Here is an 18,781-nt window from a genome sequence, read left to right as displayed (position 1 = left end):
GCTAGCGGAACGTCTAGATGTAAGAGGTTTTAAGGGAGGCGTAGGAGAATACGTCTCAAACAACTTTTTATTAAATGCCTGGGATTAAATATCACTGATTCCTTACGCTGAGAAATGTACTACATTTGCGACAGGAAAAAGTATTACATTTAGAGGGGTAACAGGAACAATCTAAGACGAAACACATATTAGCTGGACATTGGTCTAGTAACGATACCAGGATAATTTTACATAATTATGGAAAAGAGAGACCAGTCATATAATATGGGAGTGAATTGTTAGACTCGGTGGCGAGATATATTTTGCTGTGTCTAAGGGTAGCGCATGCTAAACTAAGCGCACGTAAACACCGAGGTAGATTAAAACTAACGATTAATGATTTGAGGGAGTACAGTGGATTTATCATTATTATAAGGTTTTCTTTGTAGTTAAAACTTTTGGCATGCTGAATCGGTGTAGTATAATGAATGCTAACGACATGTTTTGTGTTTTTTCCGGGAGAATGGGGTTTCATTGTCTCTCTTTGAAATGTTTCCCGGGGCTATAATCTTGGGGAGAGTGAGTGAGATTGAGACCGTAAACTACCAAATTAAATAAGGCCTGGCCATTTTTTGTTTGTTTTTACCTTAAGGTTTGCAAATACCCACACACAACACACTTGTTATGTCTATTTGTTGGTGTTTTTAAAATACTATGTTTGATTTGTATGTTCTATTTCCTTTGGGTTTGGTGAGTTTTTCATTTGTCTTAGGACTATTAAACGTACCAAATGCATTGTAATGTATTCTTCCTGGTTTTTCTATAAAATGTGTTAAAATGGCCTTTTTTTAAAAAGGGAAGTGGTCTTCTACTTAAGGGGCACGCACACACATGGAATTTTCATACGTTTTTATTTTCTGAGCTTTAATTAAAACATGAATTCTTTTGACAAAAGACATGTACTGGAAACCCGGGATACAACATGTATGAAATGTTTGACTGTTTTTCATTAATTTGTCTAAAATGGTAAAAAACTTTTCTGAAGGGTTTGTATGACCTCTGTCATGACTTTCCAGTGTGGTTTGATCACTCTCATTGGAAAGCCATTTGGATAATGAATTTAAGGTCATTTGTAATACTGATTTAAAGGTCATTTGTAATATTGATAATTATGAAGTGTATAGTTCTTAGCAATATTTGTGATTTGGACCAATGTGAAGAAGGAGAGGGTTTTGCTTTTGACTAAGGGTAGGCTGCCTTAAGTCTATTTTCCTATCACCGTATGGGTACAATTATTGTTCTTTATGGTTTTCTTAAGGGTAGTGATTTTAATTCGATTTTGTTATTTGAAATGTTTTTATTTTTTGACCAGTAGTGGGGTTTTTCTTTTTACACATTACTCACATTGGGAGTTGTGTGTCAAAATTGGGGAGGGAACAGTCCTCTGAGGTTTTGGATTAAAGTTTACACTACTTGAGGAGTGTATGGAGTGATATGTGAAGGAGTGTATTGTTGTGTTGTTTGTTCTGTTCCGTTTCCGATGGTCTAACTTCACCAGCGAACACACACAGGAGAGAAATCTCACCACTGTTTTGATTGTGGGAAGAGTTACTTAAGATTAAAGTCTAGCAACATGTCGGATGAGATAGCAAAAGCTCAGGTTGCCCAGGCCGGCGGAGATACAATCTTCGGCAAAATCATTCGCAAGGAGATTCCTGCAAAAATATTATTTGAAGATGAAGTTTTTATTAGGTCTAACTTCCTGATCCTGTGGCTCTGCAATGAAGGTAACAGTGTGATGGGGAGTATAAGCCAATTTGAAATAATAGTTTCAATAGAATGTGTTGTTATTCTCCTTGACAAACTGTGCCCAAAATTGTTTGACTTTTGGGGCATCAGGTTGATTGTAGAGGTCTACACACTACATAGAATTCTAGTAATTTAGATTAAGAATGCATTGAGATACTGATCTGTAATATAATCGTGATAAAAAAAAGTTAATAGTAGAATTATAGGATAATTATACTGGATGTTAATATAAATGTATATTCTGCCAATGTTGATGTGTGTTAAATTGGGGGTTTTTGACTGAGTGACGGGACCAATTTCAATCACTGAGTAATGTCATTCAAAATTTTGGTTGGATAATTGGGTTTTTGATTATGATTTGGAAACTGAATGATTTTTAAAACTGAAGGATTGATTTGAGTTTAGTATGTTAACTATATGAGTGAAGCAATTCATGTATTAGGGATTGATTGATTGTTTTGATTGTTATGAACTAAAGATGTTGACACTATTATAAACATGCCATGGTGAATGGAGAGGGTGAACTCTGATCAGGAGAGTGAAACTGATCCTAATCTATTTGATCTATAGGCATTGCCTTATAAATAGTGGAATCATGATGCTTGTCTTGGGTCATGTTTATTAGGCACCAACAGAATACATTTTACTTTAACTAGGAGTCACTACCTGGATTTGTCCAACAAGATATGCTAATTTTAGTTTTTGGGATGGAAATAGTTAATTCCACCATGCTGATCCATTGGAGTGTGAGATACCTAAAGCTTATTTTATTAAGCTCCATTGTTGCATGCACTACATTATGCATTAAATGTGCTTTTCACTGTCTATGAAGATATAGCTTTGAATCTCATAAACTGTATGCATCTTTTGTTTTTCTTCATGGGTTCGTGCAGGTGACTGTGTATCATAACCTCCCCAGACAAATTGCTAGTGCGCTTAGAATATGTGTTGGAGGTTGAAATGGGAGACAGTGCTAAGTTTCTTGGAAGGAGGCTGAGCCAGTGCTATAGCAGCCGGTCAAGTGCAGAAACCCATGCAATGAGTTATTGCTTTTATGCTTCTTGGTTTATGTCGAACATAGGCATTTTTTACATGTAAATGAATGTTCTTAAATCTTGAAATGTTCTTTTAAATTGAGAGGATTCCCAAAATGGGGGATTATGGTGGAAAATTGCAAGATTACGTTATAATACATTTAATACATCAAATGGTTGTTTTATGCAACAGAATAGAGAATTCTCATAACTATTGTGTGTGTGTTCTACTGAGGATTGGCCTCTGGGAGATAACACTGACAGGAGATTTATGATGTCTTTTGGGTGATAAAACCTAAAGAGCATTCCAGAGCATGAGTTAATGTTTCTGTTCTATATGGTACCAGGGAGAGATGACCCCAGGGCCAGACGCTGGTCTGCACACAAAGATGACTGTTTTTACAGCAGATACTGCCTGCTATGAATTATAGGTATCTTTCATACAAATCTTAACCTTGTGACCCATTCTATACATCTGTTGTTCATCATGTACAGTTGAAGTCGGAAGTTTACATACACCTTAGCCAAATACATTTAAACTCAGTTTTTCACAATTCCTGGCACTCAACCCTAGTAAAAATTCCCTGTTTTAGGTCAGTTAGGATCACCACTTTATTTTAAGAATGTGAAATGTCAGAATAATAGTAGAGAGAATTATTTATTTCAGCTTTTATTTCTTTCATCACATTCCCAATGGGTCAGAAGCTTACAGACTCAATTAGTATTTTGTAGCATTCCCTTTAAATTGTTTAATTTGGGTCAAACATGTTGGGTAGCCTTCCACAAGCTTCCCACAATAAGGTGGGTGAATTTTGGCCCATTCCTCCTGACAGAGCTGGTGTAACTGAGTCAGGTTTGTAGACCTCCTTGCTCACACATGCTTTTTCAGTTTGCCCACACATTTTCTATGGGATTGAGGTCAGGGCTTTATGACGGCCACTCCAATACCTTAACTTTGTTGTCCTTAAGCCATTTTGCCACAACTTTGGAAGTATGCTTGGGGTCATTGTCCATTTGGAAGAGCCATTTGCGACAAAGCTTTAACTTCCTGACTGATGTCTTGATATGTTGCTTCAATATATCCACTTAATTTTCCCTCATCAAGACACCATCCATTTAGTGAAGTGCACCAGTCCCTCCTGCAGCAAAGCACCCCCACATGAAGCTGCCACCCCCGTGCTTCACGGTTGGGATGGTGTTCTTCGGCTTGCAAGCCTCCCCCTTTTTCCTCCTAACATAATGATGGTCATTATGGCCAAACAGTTCTATTTTTGTTTCATCAGACCAGAGGACATTTCTCCAAAAAGCATGATCTTGTCCCCATATGCAGTTGCAAACCGTAGTCTGGCTTTTTTATGGCGGTTTTAGAGCATAGCTTCTTCTGTGCTGAGTGGCCTTTCAGGTTATGTTGATATAGGATTCGTTTTACTGTGATATAGATACTTTTGTACCCGTTTCCTCCAGCATCTTCACAAGGTCCTTTGCTGTTGTTCTGGGATTGATTCGCACTTTTCGCACCAAAGTACATTCATCTTTAGGAGACAGAACATGTCTCCTTCCTGAGCAGTATGACTGCGTGGTCCCATAGTGTTTATACTTGCGTACTATTGTTTGAACAAATGAAAGTGGTACCTTCAGGAGTTTGGAAATTGCTCCCAAGGATGAACCAGACTTGTGGAGGTCTACAACTTTTTTTCTGAGGTCTTGGCTGATTTCTTTAGATTTCCCCATGATGTCAAGCTAAGAGGCACCGAGTTGGAAGGTAGGCCTTGAAATACATCCACAGATACACCTCCAATTGACTTAAATTATGTCAATTAGCCTATCAGAAGCTTCTAAAGCCATGACATCATTTTCTGGAATTTTCCAAGCCGTTTAAAGGCACAGTCAACTTAGTGTATGTTAACTTCTGACCCACTGGAATTGTGATACAGTGAATTATAAGTGAAATAATCTGTCTGTAAACAATTGTTGGACAAATTACTTGTGTCATGCACAAAGTAGATGTCCTTGCCAAAACTAGTTTGAAAGGGATGTATCTGGCTATAAAATACCTTTGTACTTTTGTCTCGGGGCTCTTAACGAATCATCTGAGCGTGAATCGTCGACCAGCCATCATTATTGTAGAGCACTCAATCGATTCGCTTTATATGTGTACGTTGTATTGACCTGCTCCCTTATTAATAAGTGATTAAGTATAACTCTGACTTGTGTGATAAGTTTGTCTCTCATTTGATAATAAAGAAATTAGCCATCACAGGGGGAGGACTGTGAGCTCTTGTTCTCTGTGGCAGACATGAGTAAGACATTTAAGCATGTTAACCAATAGGGGCTCACTGGCCCAGCGTCGTCCGGGTTTGGCCGGTGTAGGCCGTCATTGTAAATATGAATTTGTTCTTAACTGACTTGCCTAGTTAAATAAAGGTTAAATAAAATAAATGAAAAGCCTTACAAGGCTGCCAGCCCAGACGCCATCCCAAGCCACGTCTTCAAAGCATGTGCCTAACAGCTGGCTGGTGTGTTTACAGACATTCAATCTCTCCCTAACCCAGTCTGTTGTCCACACTTGCTTCAAATGTCCACCACTGTTCCTGTACCCAATAAAGCTAAACTAAGGTAAGTGAACTAAATGACTATCACTCCGTAGCACTCACTTCTGTCATCAGGACACCCCAGACCCACTACAATTTGCAAAGCGCCCCAACAGATCCACGGATGACGCAATCGCCATCACACTGCACACTGCCCTATCCAATCCGGACAACATGGATAACTATGCAAGAATGCTGTTCATCGAATACAGCTCAGCCTCCAACATCACAGTGCCATCTCTGCAGCACTCCACCAATAAGGCCTTTATGGTAGTGTGGCTAGACAGAAGCCACTCCTCAGTAAAAGGCACATGAGCTCCCGCTCGGAGTTTGCCAAAAGGCACCTAAAGGACCCTCAGACCAAGAGAAACAATATGATCTAGTCTGATGAAACCAAGATTGAAGTCTTTGGCCTGAATGCCAAGCGTCACGTGTGGAGGAAACCAGACACCGTTCATCACCTGGCCAATACCATCCTTACGGTGAAGCACGGTGGTGGCAGGATCTTGCTGTGGGGATGTTTTTTAGCGGCAGGGACTGGGAGACTAGTCAGGATCGAGGCAAAGATGAACGGAGCAAAGAACAGAGATCCTTGATGAAAACTTGCTCCAGAGTGCTCAGGACCCCCGTTCTAGGGCGAAGGTTCACCTTCCAACAGGACACTGACCCTAAGCACAAAGCCAAGACAACGCAAAGCCAAGACAAGTGTCTTCGGGACAAGTCTCTGAATTTCCTTGAGTGGCCCAGCCAGAGCCCGGACTTGAAAATAGCTATGCAGCAATGCTCCCCATCCAACCTGACAGAGCTTGAGAGGATTTGCAGAGAAGAATGGGAGAAACTCCCCAAATACAGGTGTGCTAAGTTATAGCGTCATACCCAAGAAGACTCAAAGCTGTAATCGCTGCCAAATGTGCTTCAACAAAGTACTGAGTAAAAGGTTCTGTATACTTATCTTGTTATGGATAGGGGGCAGTATTTTCACGGCCGGATAAAAAAACGTACCCGATTGAATCTGGTTATTACTCCTGCCTAGAAACTAGAATATGCATATAATTAGTAGCTTTGGATAGAAAACACTCCAAAGTTTCTAAAACTGTTTGAATGGTGTCTGTGAGTATAACAGAACTCATATGGCAGGCCAAAACCTGAGAAGATTCTGTACAGGAAGTAGTACCCTGTCTGATCATTTCTTGGCCTTCTTTGTCATCTCTATCCAAAACAGAGGATCTCTGCTGTAACGTGACACTTTCTAAGGCTCCCATAGGCTCTCAGAAGTCGCCAGAATGTTGAATGATGACTCTGCAGTCTCTGGCTGAAAAACAGTAGCGCATTTGGATAGTGGTCGATCTGAGAACAATGAGACGGGTGCGTGCGTGAAGAGGCCATTTTACATTTTCAGTCTTTGAACGAAAACAACGACTCCCGGTCGGAATATTATCGCTATTTTACGAGAAAAATCGTATACAAATTTATTTTAAACAGCGTTTGACATGCTTCGAAGTACGGTAATGGAATATTTTGAATTTTTTTGTCACGAAACGCGCCGGCTCGTCACCCTTCGTTACCCTTCGGATAGTGTCTTGAACGCACGAACAAAACGCCGCTATTTGGATATAACTATGGATTATTTGGAACCAAACCAACATTTGTTGTTGAAGTAGAAGTCCTGGGAGTGCATTCTGACGAAGAACAGCAAAGGTAATCCAATTTTTCTTATAGTAAATCTGAGTTTGGTGAGTACCAAACTTGGTGGGTGTCAAAATAGCTAGCCTGTGATGGCCGGGCTATCTACTCAGAATATTGCAAAATGTGCTTTCACCGAAAAGCTATTTTAAAATCGGACACCGCGATTGCATAAAGGAGTACTGTATCTATAATTCTTAAAATAATTGTTATGTTTTTTTGTGAACGTTTATCGTGAGTAATTTAGTAAATTCACCGAAAGTGTTCGGTGGGAATGCTAGTTCTGAACGTCACATGCTAATGTAAAAAGCTGGTTTTTGATATAAATATGAACTTGATTGAACAAAACATGCATGTATTGTATAACATAATGTCCTAGGGTTGTCATCTGATGAAGATCAAAGGTTAGTGCTGCATTTAGCTGTGGTTTTGTTTTTTGTGACATTATATGCTAGCTTGAAAAATGGGTGTCTGATTATTTCTGGCTGGGTACTCTCCTGACATAATCTAATGTTTTGCTTTCATTGTAAAGCCTTTTTGAAATCGGACAGTGTGGTTAGATAAAGGAGAGTCTTGTCTTTAAAATGGTGTAAAATAGTCATATCTTTGAAAAATGGAAGTTCAGATTTTCGAGGAGTTTGTATTTCGCGCCACGCCCTATCATTGGATATTGGAGCGGTGTTCCGCTAGCGGAACGTCTAGATGTAAGAGGTTATGTAAATGTGATTTCAGTTGTAATTTTTCTTGTTTTTTCTTTGTAGTTGTGGAATTATGTTTTTTTATTTAACTAGGCAAGTCATTTAAGAACAAATTCTTATTTACAATGACGGCCTACCTCGCCCAAACCCGAACGACGCTGGGCCAATTGTGCAGCGCCCTATGGGACTCCCAATCACGGCCGGGTGTGATACAGCCTGGATTCGAACCTGGGACTGTAGTGACGCCTCTTGCAGTGAGATGCAATGCCTTAGACCGCTGCGCCACTCGGGAGTGTGTAGATTGATGAGGGAAAAAAAACAAATTAATACATTTTAGGCTATAACCTAACAAAATGTGGAAAAGGTCATGGGGACTGAATACTTTCCAAAGGCACTGTGTGCCTTAAAATGCACGTTCTTCCTATTTCCACTTAGTGCTTCAACAAGCACTGCAGCAGTAATGAATGAGTAGGAAAGTGTATCTATAGGCTTGCGTTGTTGTTGTTATTATTAGCGGCTTGGGTCTTTTTTAATATGAAGGAATATTTAACTTTCTCTGTTCATAGGAGTAACATGAATTTGTGCACGAGGCAGAAATAATGAAGTGCGACTCGAGTTTCGCCGTAAGTTGGAAGACGCTGTCCCTTTTTGGTCAGTGGAGGAAAGGGAGAAGGGAGGGATGTTGAGAGGTGGGCCGCAGTGTCCTGCTCTCCCCGTCCGCTAATACTAACCATCAGATGCAGACACCATCACCCCAGTAAAAAAAAAAAAAAAAAAGCAAATTATTGAAATGTATGCTGACTCTGCTATGCTTCACAAGTAATACAACAATGGATCTATTACCGGTTTGATCATATAGCCTACCTCAAATTAAAAAATATATATATATTTATATATATATATATACAGTGGGGCAAAAAAGTATTTAGTCAGCCACCAATTGTGCAAGTTCTCCCACTTAAAAAGATGAGAGAGGCCTGTAATTGTCATCATAGGTACACGTCAACTATGACAGACAAAATGAGAGAAAACAAATCCAGAAAATCACATTGTAGGATTTTTAATGAATTTATTTGCAAATTATGGTGGAAAATAAGTATTTGGTCAATAACAAAAGTTTCTCAATACTTTGTTATATACCCTTTGTTGGCAATGACACAGGTCAAACGTTTTCTGTAAGTCTTCACAAGGTTTTCACACAATGTTGCTGGTATTTTGGCCCATTCCTCCATGCAGATCTCCTCTAGAGCAGTGATGTTTTGGGGCTGTCGCTGGGCAACACGGACTTTCAACTCCCTCCAAAGATTGTTATTGACCAAATACTTATTTTCCACCATAATCTGCAAATAAATTCATAAAAAATCCTACAATGTGATTTTCTGGATTTTTTTTCTCATTTTGTCTGTCATAGTTGAAGTGTACCTATGATGAAAATTACAGGCCTCTCTCATCTTTTTAAGTGGGAGAACTTGCCCAATTGTTGGTTGACTAAATACTTTTTTGCCCCACTGTATATAAAAAACACCCGAACAAAAATGCACTGGCAGGGCAATTCAAGCAATGCCAATATGTGGTGATAATGTATTGGGCCTATAGCTTACTGCACAAACCTCATTGCTACAGTACTGTTTTTAATTAGTTAATGTTGCATAGGCTTACGTTTTTAAGTCATGTTCAAAAAAATCGGAGCACTAGATCTCGGTTTGCATTTTGACTCCGTGATCTTGACTCAGAAAAGGTTGGTGACCACTGTTCTAGAGTTCTCTGTTTACACTATCAACGTTTCCCTTTACTGTGGCAATAGTGATCAAATCAACGCAATATTAGCCACTTTCAATGCAACATACCGAAACAAAACGAACAATGCAAGAGATTTTGTTGTAGGCAGAACGCATCGGAGCAGGATTCTATTGCATTGACACACACTACTCAGCTTGTACTCTACACAGACCGGTGCGGCATAAACAATCAGAGCTGCAGTAGGGTTATATGCAAATAGACCATTGCCATATATGGATTTGTGCCATTTACTTTGAACTGGACTATGTTTACAGCATGAGCAGTCGTGGGTAGAAGTGCTTGTTTTGAGATCAAAGCGAGAGCAGCATTTTGTTCATATCCTTTGCTAGTTATTGCGTTATTAGCCCAGTTTTAGATAATTTGTAGTCAGCAATAGGGGAGTGATTGCTTCCAACAAGAGCGTTTCTAGACATTTTAGTAAAAAGCTTTTTTGTTTTAAAGGGACAGTGTTGTATTTTGAGACAGGCTTAAATAAACTAAGTAGACAACAGGCAGAGGGTAGCATAAATTGTCTGATTCTCTGTAATAATGGTATGAGAAAACTAATGCATTTGTTAGTCACAGTAGCCTACACTGTTAAAACTGTAACTTAAAGCGGGTACAGCCTGTGTTCACAGTAAACACACACTACATACCTACCTCAATTACCTTGTACCCCCTGCACATTGACATTGTACTGGTACCCCCTGTATATAGCAAAATTATCATTATACTCATTGTGTATTTATTATTACATGTTATAACTTTTCCATTATTGCTCTATTTTCTCCTCTGCATTGTTGGGAAGGACCCGTAGAAGGCGTTTCACTGTTAGTCTACACTGGTTGTTTACGAACCATGTGACGAATAAAATGTAATTGTATTTGAATGGTATCTAACAAATAGTGAACAAAAAACGAACTCTTGAGTCAAACTATACTTTCCTCTTTGTTTGTAGATAGTGGTAATGCTCTGATATTTTCACAAAAGCGAATTCACCATGAAAGGAAATCTGACTCACGACTCTGGGCTGAGTAAAAGCAGATGTGTGCCTGCATCCAAAATTGCACCCTATTCCCCATGTAGTGCACTACTTTCAACCAGGGCATCAATATCTCTTAATCCTCCAGGACGGGCTGGCAAGGCAGCTAACCTTTTCTCGTCTTTGATGATCCAGGCACTGGCTTCGGGGTCCACAGGGGCGTGCAGCTGCCCCTCCAGCAAGGGGGCAAAACCCTGCACCCCCACACTCACATTTTCCATGGAGAGCTTGAAGAGCACGTCGTCTTTGGTGATGCCCTCAGGCATACGCACAGATACTGTTATATCCTCTATTGTCTGCTGCCAGAAGTAGATTGGATCTGAATGGCAATGGGGAGAAATAAAAATGAAACGGTCAATAATGTTGAGCACATTAAGATTTCTATAGACTCGTATCTGATTAATATATAAATAAAACATGTAATACAAAGCATGAACTGTATCAAATTACCATGAAAACCAAGTCTGAAGTTGGAAATGAGGATCCTAAAACTATGATAAATGGTCATGTTGCAGTTCGCGGTTATTTTTTTTCCTTGGGGGGGGGGGGGGGGGGGGGGTATTCTCCCATGAGCTCGGAAGCTCTTATCATCACTAGCCTAATGGGCGACCGTCCGCACCACACCAGCATGAGACAACACATTACTCGTATTAAAAAGGGGCAATCTGCAGTCCAAAGCAACAGCAAAGCAGACACCCTGCCACTATATTGGTATACCTTTGAGGGTATGGGGCTGGAGAAATGTATGTAGCAATCACAGACTACCCTATTAGAGGGGTAATAGCTGGAACAGGCCGAGAATCAGACAGATGTTGTAATTGTAGCCCATCCCTTTAAGGAACATTCAGGCATTGCCCTTTGGGTAAATCCTCCTCTATAAGAAAATGATTCAACAGCTAGGCATATATGCTCAGTGACAGACCTCAATGCCTCACCCGTCTTGCCGGCCTCTGACAAACTGACAGTTCCATAATAGTCTTACATCAGTCTCTCTGAGTCATAGCTGATTAAAAAGCAGTGTGTTACAAATGGAACCATATATCCAAATATACATCACATTATTCAAAAACGGATTACATTGACCCCCCCCCCCCCAAAGAAATATACAATGACATACCTTATTTACATAAGTATTCAAACCCTTTGCTATGAAACTCAGGTGAATCCTGCTTCCATTGATCATCCTTGAGATGTTAATACAACTTGATTGGAGTCCACCTGTGGTAAATTCAATTGATTGTACATGATTTGGAAAGGCACACGCCTTCTTCTAAAAAGGCCGCCCAGCTAAACTGAGCAATCGGGGGAGAAGGACCATGAAAACCAAGAAAGAACCTGATAGTCACTCAGAGAGCTCCAGAGTTCCTCTGTGGAGAAACTTCCAGAAGGACCACCATCTCTGCAGCACTCCACCTACCAGGACTTTATGGTAGAGTGGCCAGATGGAAGCACATGACAGCCCGCTTGGAGTTTAACAAAAGGTACCTAAAGGACTCTCATACCATGAGAAACAAGATTCTCTGGTCTGATGAAACCAAGATTGAACTCTTTGGCCTGAATGCCAAGCATCACGTCTGGAGGAAACCTGGCACCATCCTTACGGTGAAGCACGGAGGTGGCAGCATCATGCTGTGGGGATCTTTTTCAGGATGGTGCACGGTTTCCTCCAGACGTGACGCTTGACATTCCAAAAAGAGTTCAATCAAGGTTTCATCAGAACAGAATCTTGTTTCTTATGGTCAGAGTCCTTTAGCTGCCTTTTGGCAAACACCAAGAGGGCTGTCAAGTGCCTTTTCCTGAGGAGTGGCATCTGTCTGGCCACTCTATGATAAAGGCCTGATTGGTGAAGAGCTGCAGAGATTGTTCTCCTTCTGGAAGGTTCTACCATCGCAGAAAATAACTTTGGAGCTTTGTCAGAGGGACCACTCAAGGACATTCAGAGACTTGTACCAAAGCCATTCCTGTCAGAGTGACCATTGGGTTCTTGGTCACCTCCCTGACCAAGGCCCTTCTCCCCCGATTGCTCAGGTTGGCCGAGCAGGCCAGATCTAAGAAGAGTGTTTTGAGATTTTGGTACCCTTCCACAGATCTGTGCCTCAACACAATCCTGTCTCTGAGCTCTACGGACAAGTCCTTCGACCTCATGGATTGGTTTCTGCTCTGACATGCACAGTCAACTGTGGGACCTTATAGACAGGCGTGTGCCTTTCCAAATCATATCCAATCAATTGAATTTACCACAGGTGGACTCCAGTCAAGTTGTAGAAATATCTCAAGAATGATCAATGGAAACAGGATGCACCAAGCAAGCAAAAAGTAGAGTCTCATAGCAAAGCATCTGAATACTTATGTAAATAAGGTGTTTTTACATTTGCTAAAATGAAAAAAATAATAATAATAATTGTTGTCGATTTGTCTTTATGTAGATTGATGACCTGGAAAAAATGATTTTATCCATTTTAGAATAAGGCTGTAACGTCACAAAATGTGGAAAAGGGGAAGAGGTCCGAATACCTTTCCGAATGCACTGTATGTTTCTCTAACTGCCTTGAATGCCTCTGCTGATCCCTAATAAATAAACATACAACTATTGTATGCAGTAATCATGTGCATATAAACCAGAAAGAGATACAGTTGGCACTGAGGCAGTGTAACCTTGTAGGAAGTCCACTGTGGGACGCTAACATGAGCTGTCCACATTTTGATACGTTACAGCCTTACTCAAAAATGGATTAAATAAACATTTCCTCCGCAATCTACACACTATACCCTATAATGACAAAGCAAAAACAGGTTTAGAATTTTTTGCAAATTTATTTTTTAAAAACAGTTTAAGTATTTACATACAGTGGGGCAAAAAAGTATTTAGTCAGCCACCAATTGTGCAAGTTCTCCCACTTAAAAAGATGAGAGAGGCCTGTAATTGTCATCATAGGTACACGTCAACTATGACAGACAAAATGAGAGAAAACAAATCCAGAAAATCACATTGTAGGATTTTTTATGAATTTATTTGCAAATTATGGTGGAAAATAAGTATTTGGTCAATAACAAAAGTTTCTCAATACTTTGTTATATACCCTTTGTTGGCAATGACACAGGTCAAACGTTTTCTGTAAGTCTTCACAAGGTTTTCACACAATGTTGCTGGTATTTTGGCCCATTCCTCCATGCAGATCTCCTCTAGAGCAGTGATGTTTTGGGGCTGTCGCTGGGCAACACGGACTTTCAACTCCCTCCAAAGATTTTCTATGGGGTTGAGATCTGGAGACTGGGTAGGCCACTCCAGGACCTTGAAATGCTTCTTACAAAGCCACTCCATTGCCGGGGCGGTGTGTTTGGGATCATTGTCATGCTGAACGACCCAGCCACGTTTCATCTTCAATGCCCTTGCTGATGGTAGGCTTTGTTACTTTGGTCCCAGCTCTCTGCAGGTCATTCATTAGGTCCCCCCGTGTGGTTCTGGGATTTTTGCTCACCGTTCTTGTGATCATTTTGACCCCACGGGGTGAGATCTTGCGTGGAGCCCCAGATCGAGGGAGATTATCAGTGGTCTTGTATGTCTTCCATTTCCTAATAATTGCTCCCACAGTTGATTTCTTCAAACCAAGCTGCTTACCTATTGCAGATTCAGTCTTCCCAGCCTGGTGCAGGTCAACAATTTTGTTTCTGGTGTCCTTTGACAGCTCTTTGGTCTTGGCCATAGTGGAGTTTGGAGTGTGACTGTTTGAGGTTGTGGACAGGTGTCTTTTATACTGATAACAAGTTGAAACAGGTGCCATTAATACAGGTAACGAGTGGAGGACAGAGGAGCCTCTTAAAGAAGAAGTTACAGGTCTGTGAGAGCCAGAAATCTTGCTTATTTTCCACCATAATTTGCAAATAAATTAATTAAAAATCCTACAATGTGATTTTCTGGATTTGTTTTCTCTCATTTTGTCTGTCATAGTTGACGTGTACCTATGATGACAATTACAGGCCTCTCTCATCTTTTTAAGTGGGAGAACTTGCACAATTGGTGGCTGACTAAATACTTTTTTGCCCCACTGTAAGTATTCAAGACCATTTGCTATGAGACTCAAAATTTAGCTCAGGTGCATCCTGTTTCTATTGATCATCTTTCTACAACTTGGAATCCACCTGTGGTAAATTCAATGGATTGGACATGGTTTGAAAAGGCACACACCGGTCTATATTAAAGGTCCCACAGTTGACAGTGCATGTCAGAGCAAAAACCAAGCTATGAGGTCAAGGGAATTGTCCATAGAGCTTTGAGACAGGATTGTGTCAAGGCACAGATCTGGGGAAGTGCACCAAAACATTTCTGCAGCATTGAAGGTCCCCAAGAACAGTGGTCTCTATCATTCTTAAATGGAAGAAGTTTGGCCAGACGGAAGCCACTCCTCAGTGAAAGGCACATGACAGCCCGCTTGGAGTTTGCCAAATGCACCTAAAGACTCTCAGACCATGAGAAACAAGATTCTCGGGTCTGCTGAAACCAAGACTGAACTCTTTGGCATGAATGCCAAGCGTCACATTTGAGGAAACACTGGTACCATCCCTACTGTGAAGCATGGTGGTGGCAGCATCATGCTGTCGGGATGTTTTTCAGTGGCAGGGACTGGGAGAGATCCTTGATGAAAACCTGCTCCAGAGTGCTCAGGACCTCAGACTGGGGCGAAGGTTCACCTTCCAACAGGACAACGACCCTAAGCACACAGCAAAGACAAATGTAGGAATGGCTTCGGTACAAGTCTCTGAATGTCCTTGAGTGACCCCGCCAGAGCCCGGACTTGAACCCGTTCGAACATCTCTGGAGAGACCTGAAAATAGCTGTGCAGCAACGCTCCTAATCCAACCTGACAGAGCTTGAGAGGATCTGCAGAGAAGAATGGGAGAAACTCCCCAAATACATGTGTGCCAAGCTTGTAGCATCATACCCAAGAAGACTCGAGGCTGTAATCGCTAACAAAAGGTGCTTTAACAAAGTACTGAGTAAAGGGTCTGAATACTTATGTAAATGTGATATTTCAGTTTAAAAAAATTTATAAATTAGTAAACATTTCTAAAAAAAAACTTTTTGTGTAGATTGATGTAGAAAAAAAACAACTTAATACATTTTTGAATAAGGCTGTAACCAAACAAAATGTGGAAAAATCAAGGGGTTTGAATAATTTCCAAAAGGCACTGTATACTGTCTAGGCTACCAGTCTATTACTTTTGAGCATGCTTGGTTATTGAATGAGAGATGGATAAATGGTAGCCTAATATTTGTTGTGTAGAGGGAATAAACCAGTCAGAAAATATTATAATGATTTAGGCCCATATAATAAAACTCAAAGAACTCAAAGACACATATTAGGCTACACGCAATCTCCTTAATGGCAAATGCATCTCGTTTATCATTAGCAAAAGTTTTTATTAGCCGACCATTAGGCCTATTATAATGGTGCCAGGTTTCCCCCATGCTTGTGTAATACCCTTGTTTGAACCAAGTATTGAGTTTATTTGTTATAATTAATTGGTTATATATTTAAGATGATTGAATTGCTCCTAAACTGTAATGTTGTTAATGCATTATGCTTTTGAAGAAATATTTATTTAATGTATAAGTGAATAGTTTGTTTTACTTTGAAGTTTAAGTTTTGACCAATAAGGTCACTTGTTAAGTTGTGGCCAATGGGAGTTGAACTGGTTAACGGGAGGCCTGGGAAAAAAAAGAGGGAAAAAAGACGTTGATGAAAGGATGGACGTGTTACCTTAGGACGGTTGGTAAAGAAAAGTTATAAAAGAAGACGACAGAACTAGAACAAAACCCATACCTACTAAGACATGAAGGGAAATACATATTTTATTTTATAAAAAAAAGAGTTATAATTTTGTTAAAACTTAGTAAAGACTGAAGCTATCGTCTCGTCGTGGAGGTATTTGCCAGCCTTGAGGTTAGCCTAGCATCGTGTGACACCGGGAGATAATTGCTTGGGAAGCTTAACGAGTTCGTGTTCCCATGGGATATCGGTTACGGCTAAGGAGTACTGTCTGCATGGGTAGCTGTGCTTGCCTTGGACTTTGTGAGGAAACCTGCATGGAACTGCCATACTTCGCTGAGGGAATATCTACCAAGGAGTGAGTAACCACAACGTGAGGTACTTCAGGATATTTTTGGGTGTCGTCAGTTTTTTTGGAGCTCCAACGCACGCCAACGGTTTATTTAAGCAAACTTGAAATAATTTGGACACGGTTTGTGCACGACTCATTGGGGATTCTTTTTTTATTTATTTTGATGTTGTGTCTGAAAATGTATTTGTGTTTGAAAATGTTTTAATACACATATGGAACGTTATGTATATTGCCTTGGTGGAGTCATTGATTGTTTCAATTTCATTTAATGCATGGGATGGTTTATCCTGATTCAATAACAGAAACCTATAATAATTTCATCTGAAGTTAATACCCTATTGTCATAACCCTAGATAGTTTACAATAGGAATTCCTATTGGAGATATCCTTCTCACCTAACATCCCATGCTGCTGAGATACTCTGCATAAGTTAATATTGTGAGAGTCATATTCGAGCCTGGTGAGAGGGTTACACTTGAATCACAATTTCAAAACAACAAAGTGCCACTTCATCACAAAACTCAGACACTGGGATGACAATGCATTCAGAATACTAAAATCTATGAATTTAGTCTAATGTTGCCTGTCACCCATTTCATGTTATTTCCCTGGCAACTGATGCTTATCACATAAACACGCCCGTTCCAATCTCAAATACAAACTGATCAATCACAAATCCTTTTACACCACCTTTCAATGTTCTATCCAATCCTGAGCAGTGGAAAAAATGGCATAGTTAAAACAGTTTCTTCATAGGTTATATTTTCTATGCAGCTTTTACCTATGACCTGTAGCATTGACCCACCAGTGCTCGACTCCATCTCCATGGCCTGTGCCGCAGGCTGCTCCAGCAGTGCCCCGTCCACATGTGTAAAAACAAAGGGTTTCTCCGAAGCCACCATTAGCCCTTTCCCTTGGGGCTCCAACGCTGCATAGTGGGGCACTGACTTCCCCCTCAGCACCTTCCTCTTCCTTACCTTGTACTTCTTCTCCTGACCTGAAAATGGCCGATACAGCACAAACAGAATACATGTTCAAGCATTATTAGACTGATTTGATTGCAATTTACAGGTTTAATTCTCATACCTGGCTACAAACATGTATTTTCTCTGCAACTTCAATATTACATGTCTTTATTATCATCAGTAGCATTTCATTATTATTCAAGTTATTACCTCTAAATATTTGTCTAGTATACAAATTAAGAAAATGCTTGTTACATAGAGGATTGTTACATTTTCGTACTGACAAAACTTAACGCATAGGCTATCGGACTCAAAAGAAACATGCAATTTCAGAGGTGTGGACTCGAGTCACATGACTTGGCCTTGAGTCTCACATTTGATGACTTGAGACTCGACTTCACTTGGAGCCTCAAGACTCGGGACTCGTCTTTGACTTGAGACTGATGACTTGAAATTATTTGGCCAGGTTTTGTAATGTTTTGTCACTCATTTTGTGGCACAGAGTCTCCGTGGATTACTCTCCACGAAGCCAGAGACAGTAGCCACAAAACACCAGTCTCAACGTCAACAGTGAAGAAGCGACTCCGGGATGCTGGCCTTCTAGGCAGAGTTCCTCTGTCCAGTGTCTGTGTTCTTTTGCCCATTTTAATCTTTTCTTTTTATTGGCCAGTCTGATATGGCTTTTTCTTTGCAACTCTGCCTAGAAGGCCAGCATCCCGGAGTCGCCTCTTCACTGTTGACGTTGAGACTGGTGTTTTGTGGGTACTATTTAACGAAGCTGCCAGTTGAGGACTTGTGAGGCGTGTTTCTCAAACTAGACACTCTAATGTACTTGTCCTCTTACTCAGTTGTGCACCAGGCCACCAACCTCCTGTGGTGTATCATGACAATACTGCAATACTCGATTTTCCATGGCAAAAGGAAGTTTCCAAGTAATTAAGACACAGATCTACAGTTGAGATATCAGAGCAAATTAAAGTCAATTAATGCACATTTCGATTTCCCAAACCCTAAGTAAATGTTGTTTCTGTAGGCCAGCCTTTGATAATAGAAATTATAGCCATTGATAATAGAAATGATG

At 40.3% G+C, this 18,781-nt stretch overlaps 1 protein-coding gene across 7 annotated transcripts in view; it reads right to left on the bottom strand.

The window, feature by feature from the left end:
- Positions 1–18,781, bottom strand: part of nudcd1 (NudC domain containing 1) — an 88,798-nt gene that overhangs the window by 53,576 nt on the left and 16,441 nt on the right. For 6 of the 7 annotated variants that reach the window (XR_014380270.1, XM_082960642.1, XM_045693612.2 and 3 more), the window contains 2 exons: positions 17,517–17,732; positions 10,727–10,934 (listed from right to left, as the gene is read on the bottom strand). Coding sequence is in view for 6 of the 7 variants with exons in the window: in XM_082960642.1 (XP_082816768.1) it covers positions 10,727–10,934; positions 17,517–17,732 (424 nt within the window). In the remaining variant the exon portion in view is untranslated. The remainder of the gene's footprint in view (positions 1–10,726; positions 10,935–17,516; positions 17,733–18,781) is intronic. The other variant, NM_001140357.1, reaches the window with a different exon arrangement.

The sequence above is a fragment of the Salmo salar genome, chromosome 14 (genome assembly GCF_965601325.2).
Source record: "Salmo salar chromosome 14, fSalSal1, whole genome shotgun sequence".
NCBI classification, from domain to species: domain Eukaryota; kingdom Metazoa; phylum Chordata; class Actinopteri; order Salmoniformes; family Salmonidae; genus Salmo; species Salmo salar.
The sequence above is the reverse complement of the archived record's forward strand: the minus strand, read 5'-3'. Positions and strand labels throughout refer to the sequence as shown.